Raw genomic sequence first — 16,470 nt, forward strand, 5'->3', positions numbered from 1 at the left:
GTTAGATTTTATCCCTTTCAAAATCAGTCTGCATAGTAACAATGGTAAAGGGGCCCTGAGTGCCCATGGCCTGTCTTCCCTCCCCACACTGGCCTCTTTCCTTCTCCAGAGGAGAGTCCACTGTTCACAGTCAGTCCTCAGCACTGGGTCTGCCTTCCTAGCTTCCCCAGCCCTGGCAGCCAGTGTCCAGCCCTATTTCCTCCCACCCCACCAGTAAGTCCACTCCTGTCTTGAATAAAGATTTATTTTTAAAAAATCTGTTTCCCATGCTGTATCAGAAAGACTTGTATATCTTCATCTTTGGAGGAAGTCACTATTCAGACTCCTGAGACTTAATAAAGCCTCCTTGCTTTTTTTTTTTTTTCTCCATGAGCACATCTCTCATTAACTCTATCATCTTTGTGGCTGGCCTCTGACCTCATCTCTGATTTCAGTTCCTCCAATTATAGAGCCGAACGTCAGATTCAGCTCTGCATTGGTATCTGATCAGAATAGAACAGAAAAGAGACAATTGCTTTAATACCAATTGAAGCCATCTTTTGATGGTTTCAACATAGCCAAAAAATGTAGGCAAAGAAGCCCAGGTTTGTCACCTACTGAGTTATGGGATCTTGAAGCCTTACTTGCGATTATCCTCTATTATAGGAGGCCCTGGAAGACTTTGTGCCTTATAAAATTGAATCCTATGTAACCTCTTATGGAAATGTTATGTCACATGGGGTCATGGGTGAAATTGCCCCATGCTGTATGAGGCCTGGGTGTGACTTTCCCTGTTTCCCAAATGCCAGTCAATAGGATTAATGTTTTCCACTAACTCAACAACTTGTGAAACCATAGTCAGCAACTCAGGATTGCTTTGATGTTTAGACATTCCACGTGGATGGAAGGAATATCATCACATTATATTTTAAAAATCATTTACGTTGCAGGCTATTCATAAAGAAACAAATATATTAGACCCACTTATAAAAGAGAAATGTATGCCATTAGTAATAGCGGTGTTGTTTCTGGTCCAGAAGCCTTTCCAAAGGAAACATCCTTTCCCTGATATCTCTTTTCTCTGGCTTTCCAGTGCTCCCCAGAAGACAGACAATGATTTTATCCTCTCATGGCCCATGTCTGTTACACGGCCAGCTGCCTGCTGCGAGCTTGCTGTTTCCCTGTGTGGAGCATGTAATGAGATGCTACGGGACTTCTGTTTCTGTAGCATCTGGTTTCTACATTTTCATTTCCCTTTGTCTCCCTGTGTGTTTTAGAGACTTCATTCATCACACATCATACTCATTGTGAAATGGTTCTTATCTACCTCAGTGCACCGTAGTTTGAGATGTGGAACTCACTACTTTAACCTTGAAACACTGTTGTGATTCATTAGGCCTTTTGTCTCAATGACAGTCAAGACACTCATAAAAATAAGAAAGTGTAGAGGACTTTAAAGAAATTTGTGAGCCTAATCAAGTGATAGTCCTGATAGAGATTTCATTGTGTGTTTCTTCTTTGAAATCTGTTCCATTTTTATGTAACGGGGCATGGAGAGAGAAAAAGAGGGCATGTGGATTCTGGGTGATTCAGAAGGATTCCTATCTTTATTTCTGCTCCTTCCCAAGGGTGGAGGGTGGGATAAGTGAGGAATAATACTCTACTGAGCAGTCCATTTGCATCTTAACAGACACTTTCTCTTAGAATTTGACATCCTTGCTTCAGTTCTTTACCATCATTAACACAAGCAATAATGATGCTAGCTATAGCATTTTATAGCTCGCATAGTACTTTTCTTATTTGCAGCTTTCAGTTCAACTCAGTATCAGGTAAAGATTTCAATTTGGAAATCATGCAGCTGACGCTCAGAGAGGTCCAGTGATATTTCTAAAGCCACACAGTATGTATATCAGAGCCAGAGCAGGAACCTCAGCTGTTCTAACACCAAAGCCCTTGCTCTGTTCTCCACATGTTGCTGCTTCCGGGAGAAAAATATAAAAGAGGTTCCATTTATTGAGCACCTAGTGTGTGCAAGAAGACTTTAGATATATGAATTTACTTAATCCTTACCACAACCTTAAGGGGTAGATCATATTATCTTTATTTTAGCTAGAAAGTGAAAATTCAGGGGAACCTGGGTGTCTCAGTTGGTTGAGCATCTGACTTCGGCTCAGGTCATGATCTCACGGTTCAGGAGTTAGAGTCGGGCTCTGTGCTGACAGCTCAGGGCCTGGAGCCTGCTTCAGATTCCGTGTCTCCCTCTCTCTCTGCTCCTTCCCTGCTCACACTCTGTCTCTCTCTCAAAAACAAATAAAGATTTTAAAAAACTTAAAAAAAAAAAGAAAGTGAAAATTCAGAGGGGTTTAACTACCTGACCCAGCTGGTACTGGGTCATAGATGACATTTTTTCTCTTTCATTTCAGACTGTGCATCCTGCTACAGAAGAAATAAGAATCTGTTCTCCATTTTTTTTTCCCTACCAGACAGTACAGTTTAAAGGGGAAACAGGGCATTCTTCTTTCCATTTACATCACCAGGTGAATTTTCAGATGCAGAACAAGCTCTTCTATAGTACTTATGGATAAATATTGTTTTAGTCCCCACAGGGGACTAGTGAAAGAGAAATTTACAAAGGAGAGCATCAGTGCCAGTCTCTTCACTCCTTGCTTTATCTCCAAGTTTCTCTATCATCCTGACTGTGGTTCTGTCTGCTGACCACCTCCTCTCAGCCCCTCAAAACCTACCTGTCACTGGGGAACCTGCCTTACCTTTTCTTGGAGCTTTTTCCAGTTCCCTTCAAGCTGTCCCTTCTTGGATTCCCCTGGAACACATTTCACCCATCACACAGTAAACTCTTCAAATACAGCCAGCTTCTCAGATTGCTTTTACAACTTTCATTTTGTCAGGTTACTGGAAATGCAAATTATTTGATTTAGATATTGCCTCTCATGGATGTTTATTCTGTATTTTTTTCACTACCCAGCCCAATGTTAGGAATATAGATTTACGTTGTTTGGTTAGTTTTTACCAAGAAGTTAACCCAGACAAAATATTTTTTTTAATTTTTTTAACGTTTATTTATTTTTGAGACAGAGGGAGACAGAGCATGAACGGGAGAGGGGTAGAGAGAGGGAGACACAGAATCGGAAGCAGGCTCCAGGCTCTGAGCCATCAGCGCAGAGCCCGATGGGGGGCTTGAACTCACGGACCGCGAGATCGTGACCTGAGTTGAAGTTGGACGCTTAACCGACTGAGCCACCCAGGCGCCCCAACCCAGACAAAATATTGATTAGTTAAAACAACCCGATTTTTTCCTTATATAAATTTTGAGCCCGAATGTTCATTTTGGCTAGACACTAAATTGCTTGGGCTAAGTTAAGAATTCATTTTATTCTTGGTTAAAATAGTCCAGAAGAATAAAGGAATGGCCATTTGATAGGATATTTTTATTTCTTTTTGAAGTTCCCTTGGGCTTGAAAACACAAGACAGAAAGGACAGGTGCCCCCACCCTCTGTGGCCGCACAACAATGCAGACAGGATTTGTAACCTTCCTCTTTAATTTTTCAAAAGAAAATTGGAAGTCTTTGAGTTTTCTTCTTCAGTTTGCCCTCGCCTTTGCTTCTCAGCTCTGAAAGGCATTGCAAGGGCCTCTGATCTTCATCCTCTCTCATCTTCCTGTGCCACGGTATCACCCTATCTTCATCGTTTCAAAGGGAAACTATAAATAGCTCCACTCTCCTAGGAGACCTTGACCACATTCTTGTGTCTAAGAACCACATTCCCATCATTGTAACACAGATATCTCAAGTCAAACTTGTACAAAAAACTAAAGGCAATGTAATTCTCTCATGTGTCACTGGTGTTTTTCATCTTTTGATTACAACATCAAAACTCACAAATTTTACCACGATGAAAATCAAGTTATCCAGTGTTCTCTCTCATCCTTCATTACTTCACTTCCATCCTTTTAAAGAAATATAAGTAGACAAGACATTGTTTATTCATAAGGCTAGGTCAAGGCAAAGATCACCTGTGGTATTTTTTGGTCATATTTTATTTTATTTTATTTTATTTTATTTTATTTTATTTTTATTTATTTATTTTAATATTTTTGAGACAGAGAGAGACAGAATGTGAGAGGGGAAGGGGCAGATAGAGAGGGAGACACAGAATCTGAACCAGGCTCCAGGCTCTGAGCTGTCAGCACAGAACCCGATTTGGGGCTCTAACTCACAGACTGTGTGAGATCATGACCTGAGCCGAAGTCAGACGCTCAAACTAACTGAGCCACCCAGGCACTCCTAATTGTCATATTCTGACCCTTATTATTCATCACAGTTTTCTCTACCCTCTACGAGAAAATGTCAGTAGTCTGGAACGTAGACCTTGTATTTTCAAGAAAGAATGAAGGTGCATACAGTACTTAGTCTATAAAGATTAGGTACACTTTTGTTAAAAATAGAAAACTATATTTTAACAGAAAATTGTATTTCAAGTCAGGAAATCTGGGTTATTGTTGATTATTTGGCACTTAAAATTTTTTTTAATGTTTCTTTAGTTTTGAGAGAGAGAGAAAGAAAGAGGGGGGAGGGAGGGATTGAGGGAGGGAGGGAGAGAGAGGGAGAGAGAGAGAAAGACAAGTATGTGAGTGGGGCAGGGGCACAGAGGGAGGGAGACACAGAATCCCAAGTAGGTTTCAGGCTACAAGATGTCAGCACAGAGCCGTAGCTGGGCTCGAAGTCACAAACTGTGAGATCATGACCTGAGCCAAAGTCAGACACTTAACTGACTGAGCCACCCACGCGCCTGATTATTCAGCACTTATAAACTGCATGAACTTGATTATCTCACTGGCCTCTCTGGGCTTTCATTTCCTGATTTGTAAATGAGAATCTAAATGTTCTAGGTCTGTTTCAGCTCTGAATTCACAGAATGTTTTTAAATACATTTTTCCCTCTTACAGGATTTTTGATCTAGTGCATCAGAAACTTTTTACTGTTGAAATTGGCCCTTTAATATCTACTCTGTTACCACTATATATGGTTATATGTTTGCCATCTTATTTTATGACTTTGCCTTGACCATCCTGATTCTATTTATTTCCTGCTTTTTCTTGGATTGGTTGAGTGCTTTTATTTTCTCCAATTTCATTCTTTCCTTTATTAGTTTGAAAGTTGTATCTGTTATATATAAGGTGATTATTAAAATTCCACAGTTTATATTTAAAATAAAAATTTAATATCTTTATTTCCCCAAAATCAAATACTTAGAATAATTTAACAGCTACCGTTTCCCACTCTACATAACAATGTTATGCACTGTTCCGCGCTTAATACTATCTTGACTTTTTACACCCTAAATTAGAGAACCATGTTCTGGAAGAACAGGTTTAAAGAAATCAGGACTTGTCATTGGTACCACATGTTTGATAAAGGACAACAGGGATGAGAAACAGAAATTAAACCACTGGATATGGCAGTCAGGATGTCACTGATTACCTTAGCATGAACCATTTTAGCAGAGTGTTGGGACCAGTCGTGGTTACCACTGGTGAAAGAATGAATGGAGTTTGAAAAAGTGAAGCTGACAAAGATCAAAAAGCACATACATGAAACAGGTGTTAAATAGCCAAATGACTACATCAAACATAGAGCCAAACTGAAAAAAAATCTGAATTGTCCAATAGTCAACCTAAAATTTGGGGGGAGGAGTAGACTGTGTGTGAGAAAAGGTTGGCCTTAGTATGATTCCTGTTATTTACTACTTTTATGACTCAGAACTGGTGGCTAACCTCTCTATTTCTCAGTTTTACCATCTATAAAATGGTCTACTACCTCAGAATAATTAAATAAAATGATAAATGTGAATATACCCTGAAACGTATGAAGTCCTGCTAATGTCTCCATTCTTCATGTTGTCATTGTTCTATTTCACTGGTGGTTACTCTGGTGAAAAGTCTAAATCTGTTGATGTTAAATATCACACATTAGTATTATGTCTATCGAAATCCTGTTTCAGTCACACTGTGCTCAATGTCCTATGTCCATCCTCAAACCACAACTTGAACAGATACCATTTCCAGTCATTTTTTTTCCTATTTAAAAGGAAAAGCTCAGGCAGAGCCCAGACATTTTTAGGGCAGTGAACTAAAAATTTTTAGGGCAGTGTATGGTACTATAATGTGACAGTGGATACATGTCACTATAATTTTGTACAGGCCCAAACCCAGAATATATAACACCAAGAATGGACCCTAACATAAACTGTGGACTTTGAGTGATAATGATATGTCAAGGTATGTTCATTAGTTGCAACAAATGTACTACTCTGGTGGGAGATGTTGACGATGAGGGAGGTTATGCATGAGGCTATGCAGAGAGTATAGGGGAACTCTCAATTTTCCACTCAATTTTACTATGAACCTAAAAATTCTTTAAAAAATATAAGGCTTATTAAAAAACAAAAACAAAAAATACTCAGTATTGCTGAGCCCAGAGCTTAGTTTAAAATGCGCTTGTCACATACAATTTAATACTCAGATTCTTTCCTTATCATAATCCTGGCTATATTCCTAGGGACTGGTGGTGTAATAAGAAAAGGGGTTTGACCCACTCTTTTACCCTTTCTGTACCTCCTTTTTGTAGTTACTCTTCCCATGTCAAAAGTGGAAGGAGAGCTGGGAGACAAGGAGATGGCAGACAGCTTTATCTAATGGGAGATGAATTATAATTCTTTCTTGGCTTCGCCAGCTAAGCCTGTCCTGTTGTCCACACCTTCTGTGTAACATATAGTCAAATGCTGGTTCTCTAATGTAGGATGTTCAGGGAGCCCTGCAGGGATCTCCTGCTGTTCAGTGCCATGACATGGAAGTTTGCTCAGGGTCCTTTCCCTTCTAACATTCCTTCAGCTGCCTCCTTTCCCTGTTAGTATACCACTAGACTCGTGCACCTCATCCAGGAGACAGTCTTCTCACAAAGTGGGTTAATGGCAAGATGTCTCAAACGCAGCTACCTGCTTTGGTGTTTATTTATCCATGAGAAACTCACATAGCCTAGCCCTGTTAACCAGTGGGAAGTCAGACCTCCCTCCTGCCTCCCTGTCTACCCTGCCATTTCTCTCCAGGTCTTAGGAACCCCACACAAGTGCAGATCAGTACTCCCATTGCCTACACAGACACCCATCCAACCCATTCCAACTGGCATGTGGCTTTGTGAGTGACAGTTCCATCCCTTTGCAAGGAGTCTAGTTTGAGTCTTGTTGCCAATTTTAGGACAACAATAAGATTCCCACTGAAAAGCCTGTTATCTTTTAAAACAGAACATTTGATCATTGTAAGCATTTTGGATCGTGTTTTGTGAAGAAAAACAATCACCATCTTGACTAAAAGCTTTGAGCATGCCTGCATTTGAGTATTATGCCCCAGGTTTTGACAAAATTGAGCATAATCAAAATCCCACTGGGAAGAAGTATGTCAAAGAGATTAATTAAAAAGAAAGCAAAAATGGCATCTTTCTCTGTCTTTGTGTTAATCATTCTTAGAAAGCAAGCTCTTAAATAAAATGAGTGAAGATGCCTTTTACACAGCTTTGTGAGTTTTATTAGGTCTTAAAGAGTTCACAAGAGCAGTTAGTGTTTAGTGAAAGTGTCTTAACTTTCATGAGCAGAAACATACTATTGGTTGATATGTTAGGGTCTTACTGACAATGGAGTCAAAGGCTGCCAATAAAAGAGCTATATGTGACTGTTCCTCTCTTCCAGGGAAGATGAATTGCCATGGTAACACTGCCAAGAAATAATAGGTCAAGTTTTATCCTCTGCCTCAGGCTTATTTTATTAGGTTTTACTTAGAAGTGGATGCCATTATAAAATGAAGGTTTGGGTATTTCAAAGCTAAACATCATGACAAGAAAATCTGATCAATAAACTAGTGTAAGAAGGATGGATAAAGGACAGTTGGTAGGAAGGACATCTAAATTGATTGAAGAACTATTTAGAGGTCAGTTTGTTAGTTCTGTCTTCTAAAATGTGGGCTTGACTTACAGATGATTGTGTAAGTGTGTGTAAGTGAATTGAAAGGGACTGTTTGTACCAGATCAGTAGAGAAGAGTGGTTTGTAGATTTTTTTTTGACAGAAGATTAACTGCTGTTAAGAAAAAAGTTTTTACTTCATTCCAAAAATAAATATGTAGTAAGAAAACAAAATATTTAAGCTTCTTGTTTTGCTTACTATATTTATGAGACTATATGCAATGCTCCTTAATGCCTGTCTGTTCATGAAAATGAAAAAATAACCTAACCCTTGAGGGAAAGTACCATCAAACAAAAAAAAAATGATATGTGATTATCACCATTTTGTTGTTGCTTTTGTTTTGGAGGGTCATGTCTCAGAATACCTCATGACTTTGCATTTTTCTATAATAGCATGTCATTCATTTAGGGGTAAAATACCAACATGAAGCAATATATAATTTTTGTCATTTCAAGCAACATTGTTCTTTCCTTCATATATGTATGTGTGTGCAAATATATAAAAGTCTACTTTTTAAAATCCCAGAGGTATATCAATTCACCTTTTTGTGAACAGAATTTTTTTAAATTTTATTTGAGAGAAAGAAAGAGAGAGAAAGAGCAAGCGGGGAGAGGGGCAGAGGGAAAGAGAGAGAAAACCTTAAGCAGGCTTCATGCTCAGCGTGGAGTCCCACCCGGGGCTCGATCCCACGACTTTCAGATCTTGACCTGAGCTGAAGTCAAGAGTCGGGCGCTCAACCCACTGAGTCACTCAGGCACCCGCAGAATTAGTTTTACATAAGTGGAATATAGTAATGCACTCTAGCAAAGCATCCTTCATGAATTCAGGCAGCAAGACTGTGTTAGGCTTCTCAATAAGGCTACCTTTAATTTTCCGTATTTTGTCTTCTGTAAAGTAGTAAGTGGGTATGTGGGTAGCTGTGAAATTTATATTGCTTCTGCCCTGATCATGAGGATTCCAGACTGGAGTCAGTGACTCCAGCAGCAATGCTGTACTGCAAATTGGGTGGCTTAAAAAAATAGAAATGTACTGTCCCACAGTTCTGGAGACTAGAAGTCCCCTTAAGGTGATGACGAGGCTACGTTCTCTCTCAGGCTCTAGCAGAGAATTCATTTCATCCCTCTCTCCTTATTTCTGGTGGTTGCCAGCAACCCTTGGCTTCCTTGGCTTCTTGATGTATCACTACAGTCTCTGCCTCTGCCTTCATATGACCTTCTCTGTGTGCTCTGTGTCTCTGTTTCCTCTTCTTCAAAGGATACTAGTCGTAGGATTGAGGCCCACCCTACCCTGGAATGAACTCATATTAACTAGATTACACCTACAAAGACCCTATTTCCAAGTCAGATTCAAAAGTTCTGGGGGTTAGGGCTTCAACATATCTTTTGGAGGGAACCCAATACACCCCATACAGTGGCTATGAATTGAGAGAACCTCACCACTGAGGAGGTGGTCTCATTTACAATTTTGAATCTCTAGTCTGTCTAGTTCTTTAGAAATGGTATTTTCATGATTTTACCTAATTTTTTGTAGACATGTAGGGAATATGATATTCTGATTAATGAAATGCCTTTAATGTGTAGAATTTTAAAATCTATAAAAGTATGTCTCCAATAGGTAGAATAAATTTAACATAAACCAATCACTGTCCCTAACTGGTAATACGTGTTCATGAAATGTTTTTTGAATGAATGAACAAAAGAATCAATGGGTCAATCAATCTACACTGTTACTAAACTGTATTAAGCATCATTTAATCTTCATTTGATGCTTCCAAATAATTCCTACAAGAGATTACTACTTGCTTGGAGGCTTTCCGACTATTCCGTTTCATATCTTTGTGTCTGTTTGGAAATTTAGTGAAGTGTGTCTATATCTTAGGTTGAAGGATCCTCCTCTTTCATTTCTGCTGACAAAACCTCTTTAGTTGTCACAAGTCACGCATTATATCACACGTATAATATCACATATTATATCCTCTAGTTTAATTAAATTACTTTTGTTGATCAACTAACATCAATGTGTTCAATTGCGTTTCTTCACATGTAAAATTGCCTACTTTATCATGTATTCGGATTATCTATCCTTTAATATGTTTTTCCCTGTCTAGTCATTCAATAAATGTGTTTTAGTTGTGGTGATGTTATCTGAGTTATATTCCTTTACTAATGTTTACTTTATTTTCCTTTTAATCCAGTTCAGAGAGGAGTAACTGCCAAAACAAAAATCAAATTACAATGGAAAGCTATTTCCTTTATCTTAAAGCTGCATGTTATCTCTGCGTAAGCCCAAAGGGTTTGAGAATGCAATACATACAGTTATAAAAAAAAAAAAAAGAATATTTCTCCAGAAAAAAATTTAAGGCAAAGACAGAGATCAAAATGCCAAAATTCAAACTGAAAATGTTCCTAGCTACTACTTATCAAGCTGCTAATGTTTTATATTTTACAGTTCTTTTCTTGACATGCACTCAAGTATTTGCTAATCAAATCTATCATTAAAGCCAAAAATTCCTCTTAAAAATGTGGATGAGAAATCACAATATTTAAGCCAACTAAAATCATTTTATTTTTCTTAAAAGAGAAGAAAATGACAGCTAACCTTCATGGAAGACAGTTTTCAGTTTTAGTCATATTTTTATCCTTCACTTTCTCTGTAAGAGATTTCCAGTTGTGTTTTTCAATTATAGGAACTCTACATTTATAGAAAATCAGCAGGTATCCCCAGTTATCAGAATTAACCGAGCAGAGGAACAATGCAAAACCAAGGTTGGGAGCCATTTTTCTGAACAAATTGAGAAGAGGTACCATTGTAGCCAGTTACCTTCTGAGACTGCTCACATTTAATTACATTAGTGGCACTTGACATTATAAAATGTTTCTTTCTTTCAAATATAACCTTCTATCATCATTAGTAAATGTCAAATGTAATGAAGTGTTTTTCTGACTTATTTTTCTTCCTGATACCATGGGAAAGAACATGCTAATGAGTTTGTAATTCTGAAGCTGTTTTCAGTGCTCAAAACCAATGAAGAACCAACTTGGTGTCTGGTTTTTTAGCTTAGTTTTACTCTTTTTGTTGTTATCTTTGTATTTGGGAAGATTTCCTAATACACTTCCCCTATTTGGTGAAGTTTCTTATTCCTCCTAAGAGCATTTAGGTGACAACTACCTCTAATTAGATTGTGTTTCTGGGTTCAAATCAGAATGGAGTAGAAGGCCCTGACCCTTGCTGTGACTTGAGTGCTTTCTGAAAGTTTCTATTTTTTTTTTTCTTATAAGCTGGTTTTCTTATAAGCTTTTTTTTTTTTTTTTTTTTTTTAAGCTAGCTACCCCTCTGTCTACTTTTAAATTTTGGTAATGGCTATCCAACCGTGTGGTTCCCTGTAACATATCAATCATAATACAATAGGGCCTTGATTTTTGCTCTCTCAAAGATTACCAGCACAGAGACTGAAATGAATGTTTTATAATGCTAGAACTGGTTTCTTTACTGTCAAAATAAAATTAACATCTTAAGAAAAGAGAAGCCATCACTGGAAGAGGTCAAGAAGAAGGGGATGTCATAGTTTTCCAGCACACCATTATTCAGTGTCTGTGTTGAAGACATGCTTGACAGAAAGAGTCTGGGTCACCTTTTAGCAGTGCCTTGGGTGTATTGGCTGCTTTCTCCTAGTGAAAAATCAGGGGAAAGCTGTCTGTTACATAGAGAGGGCAGCAGGAATGGGGTCCCCAGCCTATGAGAACACTACTCAATGCTAGAAAGCTTTTTTTGTTTTCAGGAGTTTTATCATTTTAATTTTTACACATTTTGTAACTTAAGAAAAATTTTTTTGAGTATAGTTGACACACAATGTTAGTTTCAGGTATACAACACCCTAACCCTAACCCTAACCCTAACCCTAACCCTAACCCTTGACTGAACAAGTCTTATGTGTGAGACTGTGCTCACTACAAGTGGAGCTACTATCTGTCATCATACAATAACATTACAGTACCATGGACTAGAAAACCATTTAAAGTTACTTCACAATAAGAAAAAAAAAGTAATTTTATAGGTAACATATTCTAGAAAATAGGAACCCAGGATGAAAGTAGATGTTTTAAAATAATTATGAGGAGTTTAGTTCCCCAAACAGCCAAAATATATTACACAATCTCTGATTATACCATGCTTTGTAAACATAGTCTTTGGGAATTTGGTTCTCTAACTTTCTTCTTTATTTCACAATTGGATATGATGTTAACTGAATTAAATCCAACATATATCTAAGAATATCACATAAGCTTAAGATTGGCTTCTTTCTGCCTGATAAATTTGTTTATTTATCTCAATTATATGCAGCTGATGATATTAATGTTTATCTTGTATGTCTACATGTTCATATTTACGTAATATTAAGCAAAGTAAAATAAAACATTCACGTAACTTCCAGGGAACTTCTATTATGGAGGCATGCACCTATGTGGCATTATTATGCTTGGGATTCAACTCTTTTTAAAGATTAATTAGCTATTTATGTGCCTATATATAAATAATTTTTAAATTAGATTATTTAACATTTTTCTTAATGATTTCTAATACTACTTAACATATTAAAGATAGTAACTTTTGGTCTTCTGGTACTATGAAAATATATTTCCCACTTTATTTGATTATGTATCATTTTAATTTGATTTATACCTTTTTTTATATTCAAGGAATTGTCAAATTTTCATGCAGTAAAGTCTGTACTTAGCTTTTTGTTTTCAGCCAATGGTGATACGTTCTGAAAGATCTTTTCCACAGATTTTGCTCTATTTTTGCTATTTTAGGTACCATAATTTGTTTTCATCCTATCTTTGGAACTGTATTTCCCTAATACCATCTCATAAACATCTCCCTGGTCCTTGTTCTTGGTTTCATGAAAAGTCACATGCTTGGCTAATTCTCAACTTCTTCATATCCCCATGTTCTCCCGGAATCACTTGCTGATTTCCTTAGCCTTTTTTGATCACCCTTCTCTGAAATGGCAGGGGCCAAATAAAATATACCACACAGACTAGGAGAAAATTGTAAGCAGAGTCATGTTTCTTAGGGTTAGTCTATGGTGGGGTGTAAGCATCTAAACAGGAGAATACCTGTGGGTGAGGAATAGCATTTCCAACATGAGCCCATCCCAGTAGTGACACTCAGATGTTTGTTTCATTTTGATCACAAAGGATCCTATTCTTGTGTCATCCAACACATCAGCTTTCCCTACAAGGGCTATTAGGGCGACCTGGGTTATACTCCATGTGCAATGGAGACATTCCTGGGAGAAGAAGAGAAAGACGATCCAGACTGAAGTCAGAAGGAAGATAACATTTCTTTCCAAAGTGCTCAGCACCTAGAGTACTAGGAAAGAGAAATCAGAGCCCGATCTCCCGGGAAGGCAGTGAAGGAGAAAACCAGGGAGCATGGTGTCATAAGCGATTGCCTAGATCCTGTGAAGACAAAGGGCCAAGAAACAGTTGAATTGAGGAATAATTTCTTGAGCTACACTAAACTATACATGACATATACAGGTGACTTCACTGATGTATCTGCCTGATTCCCAGGTTTCACCATAGCATGCCATCTCTTCTGCAGGCCCTGAACCCCTGTATTTGTAAGCTGCTACCTCCCTTCTTGGGCTAGCCTTGACTCCCCAGCCATCAAAAACAACAGCCAGTACTTGGCATCTGTTGACCACTATTCGTATGCCAGGTTTTGTGTGAAGCACTTCACGTATACTGTTTCACATGATCCTAACAAACATGCTAGACTTTAGAGAGGTTAAGTGGCTTGTCCACATTCCCCTAGTCGTGTAACAGGAAGACAGAAACCCCAAATCTCTTGACTCAAACATCCACAGGAAGCATATATTTTTATTCTCATTTTACAGTTGAATAAGCTGAAATTAAACTGTATGCTTTTAAAAGCAGGGAATTTTCATGAAATTATTTTTCCCCCACAGTGGCCTCTGCTTAGATTATAAACACATAATGATGGAGCTAATGAACTCTTCTGGTTTTAAACTATACAAAAAGCTACAGGGTTCTGATATGTATAATCTTTCTTTTTCTTTTATTTTCTATAGTGATCTTCTGTTTAATAGAGTGAACATATGTAGAAGGGGTATTTTGAGCTAGATCTCTACCAAAAAAATAATTTTTCATAATATTGTAGAGCGGCTATCTGGAAATCATTAGGGAAAACAAGACTAAAAAGATATATAGTTATACATTGCAAGCACAATTTAGACTCTCTATTATGACTGTTTTTGGAATAATTAATCACTTCCTAAAACATTTATTGCCTTATTTTTTGAGAGATCATTATTGTTATTTTTTAGGACACAGCAGGCCAGGAAAGATACAGAACTATCACCACAGCCTATTATCGTGGAGCCATGGGCTTTATTTTGATGTATGACATCACAAATGAAGAATCCTTCAATGCGGTACAGGATTGGTAAGTAGGAGCAAATACTCCCATCATTAATCATAATGGTGTTTTCATTCAACTTTCTCTTCTTCCTCAAAGCACTGACCACACTGCAATGTAATATGTGTACTTATTGTATACTGTGATCTCCCTCATGCTTCATAAAGCAGACATGTACTAGCTATGCTAAGAGCTGTTGTTTAGGGATTGAGAAGAAGTCATTTTGGTGATTTTTCTACATTTTGTACCTTCCAGTGCTTTGCATCCTGTCATGCCTAGTTCCATGGAGACTTTTGATTTTTTTTTAATATAAATAATGAATGGTTTGGAAGTTTACTGGTCTAATATAGGGATTAGGAAACTGAGAACCATAGGTCAAATCTGGCGCAATGCTTGTTTTGTAAATAGTTTTATTAAACATAGCCATGCTCATTTTCTTATTGCCTGTGATGGCTTTCACACTGCAACAGCAGAGTTAATTAAGTTGTTGTAACAGAAACCATATGACCCACAAAGCCTGAAACCTTTTCTCTCCGGCTGTTGACAGCAAAAGCTTGCTGACCCCTTGTCTAGATTTGTTAAATAGTTTTCAGTTTTTCTTCAAGTTGAAAAGTTTTGAAGGACTGAGATAAATGCAGAGATAAAACCAAAGCATGTTCTGACCCATGGCTACACCATCTCTATGAAAACCCCTCTGTCCGTGGTGAGTATGCTTTGCAGTGGAGAGCGTGTGCCCTTGGGTGCAGCTTCCTTCAGCTTCTTCTACCAGCACCTTGGGAGGAGACATGGAAGAGCTGATGGTCACGGTCATGGATTCAAGCAGCAGGTCTGAGCAGAGTTGCTTTCTTGTGGAAAGAACCAGAGTCTCGCTAGAGCTTTGTGTGGTATTGGGAGGAAAATGGAGCTCCCGCTGCTGGTACCAGGACTGAACAGATACCATATTTTAACTGAAAATATGGCTTGTCTTCTGCAAGGAAGCATTAGCTGTACAAAAGTGAAATAAACTGGGGCACCTGGGTTGAGCATCCGACTCTTGATTTCAGCTCAGTTTGTGATCCCAGGGTCATGGGATTGTCCCCCATGTTGGGCTCTGTGCTAGTGTGGCGACTGCTTGGGTCTCTCTCTCTGTCTCTCTCTCTCTCTCTCTCTCTCTCTCTCTCTGTCCCTCTATCTCCCCCCACTCCTGCCTCTGCCCTTCTCCCCTGCTTGAGTGTGCACTCTCTCTATCTCAGAAATATTTTCTTTAAAAGTGAAATAAACTATATTTTTTTCTGTTTTACATGATAGTATAATCCAAAGTGATTTTTTTTAATTTTTTAAATGTTTTTATTTAGAACATTTATTTAGAGACAGAGAGAGACAGAGCATGAGTGGGGAAGGGACAGAGAGAGGGAGACACAGAATCTGAAGCAGGCTCCAGGCTCTGAGCTGTCAGCACGGAGCCCGACACAGGGCTCGAACCCACAGACTGTGAGATCATGACCTGAGTCAAAGTTGGACGCCCAACTGACTGAGCCACCCAGGCACCCAAAAGTGATTTTTTTTTACATGTGTATTAGCTCAATGAATGTTGGATGCTATTAAAATCTTTAACTTACTTTAGATTATTTCTTTTACATTTTAATTTTCATCCGAGAAAACACCGACATCTTTTCTATTTACACACATAAACACACACACAATGCAAGAAATGATATGTTTACAATAGCATCGCAAAAAGGAAATATATAGCTATAAACTGAAAAGGGAAAGTTTGGGATTATATGAAAAAGTAATAGGCACATAAAAGAAGGCCTAAGTACTCTTCTTTTTAGTAGACTGAATATTGTAAAAATGCCAGTTTTTCTCAAATTAATTCTTAAATTAAAGGCAATCCCAATTAAATACCAGTAGGTTCGGTACAGAATGTAAGGAAATAGAGAGTCCAAACATGACACAAATCTATATGGGGATTTAGTTTATGATGAAAGTACCATTTCAAATCAGTGACAGAAAGGCTGGTTCAATTAAGAGTGTG

At 38.0% G+C, this 16,470-nt stretch overlaps 1 protein-coding gene across 1 annotated transcript in view; it reads left to right on the forward strand.

The window, feature by feature from the left end:
- Positions 1-16,470, forward strand: part of RAB3C (RAB3C, member RAS oncogene family) — a 298,759-nt gene that overhangs the window by 133,279 nt on the left and 149,010 nt on the right. The window contains exon 3 of the mRNA XM_047066326.1: positions 14,362-14,480. Coding sequence (XP_046922282.1) covers positions 14,362-14,480 — 119 coding nt within the window. The remainder of the gene's footprint in view (positions 1-14,361; positions 14,481-16,470) is intronic.

The sequence above is a fragment of the Lynx rufus genome, unplaced genomic scaffold (genome assembly GCF_022079265.1).
Source record: "Lynx rufus isolate CCGP_SWC_20201006 ecotype Redwood Valley unplaced genomic scaffold, mLynRuf1.p SCAF_1, whole genome shotgun sequence".
Classification (NCBI taxonomy): domain Eukaryota; kingdom Metazoa; phylum Chordata; class Mammalia; order Carnivora; family Felidae; genus Lynx; species Lynx rufus.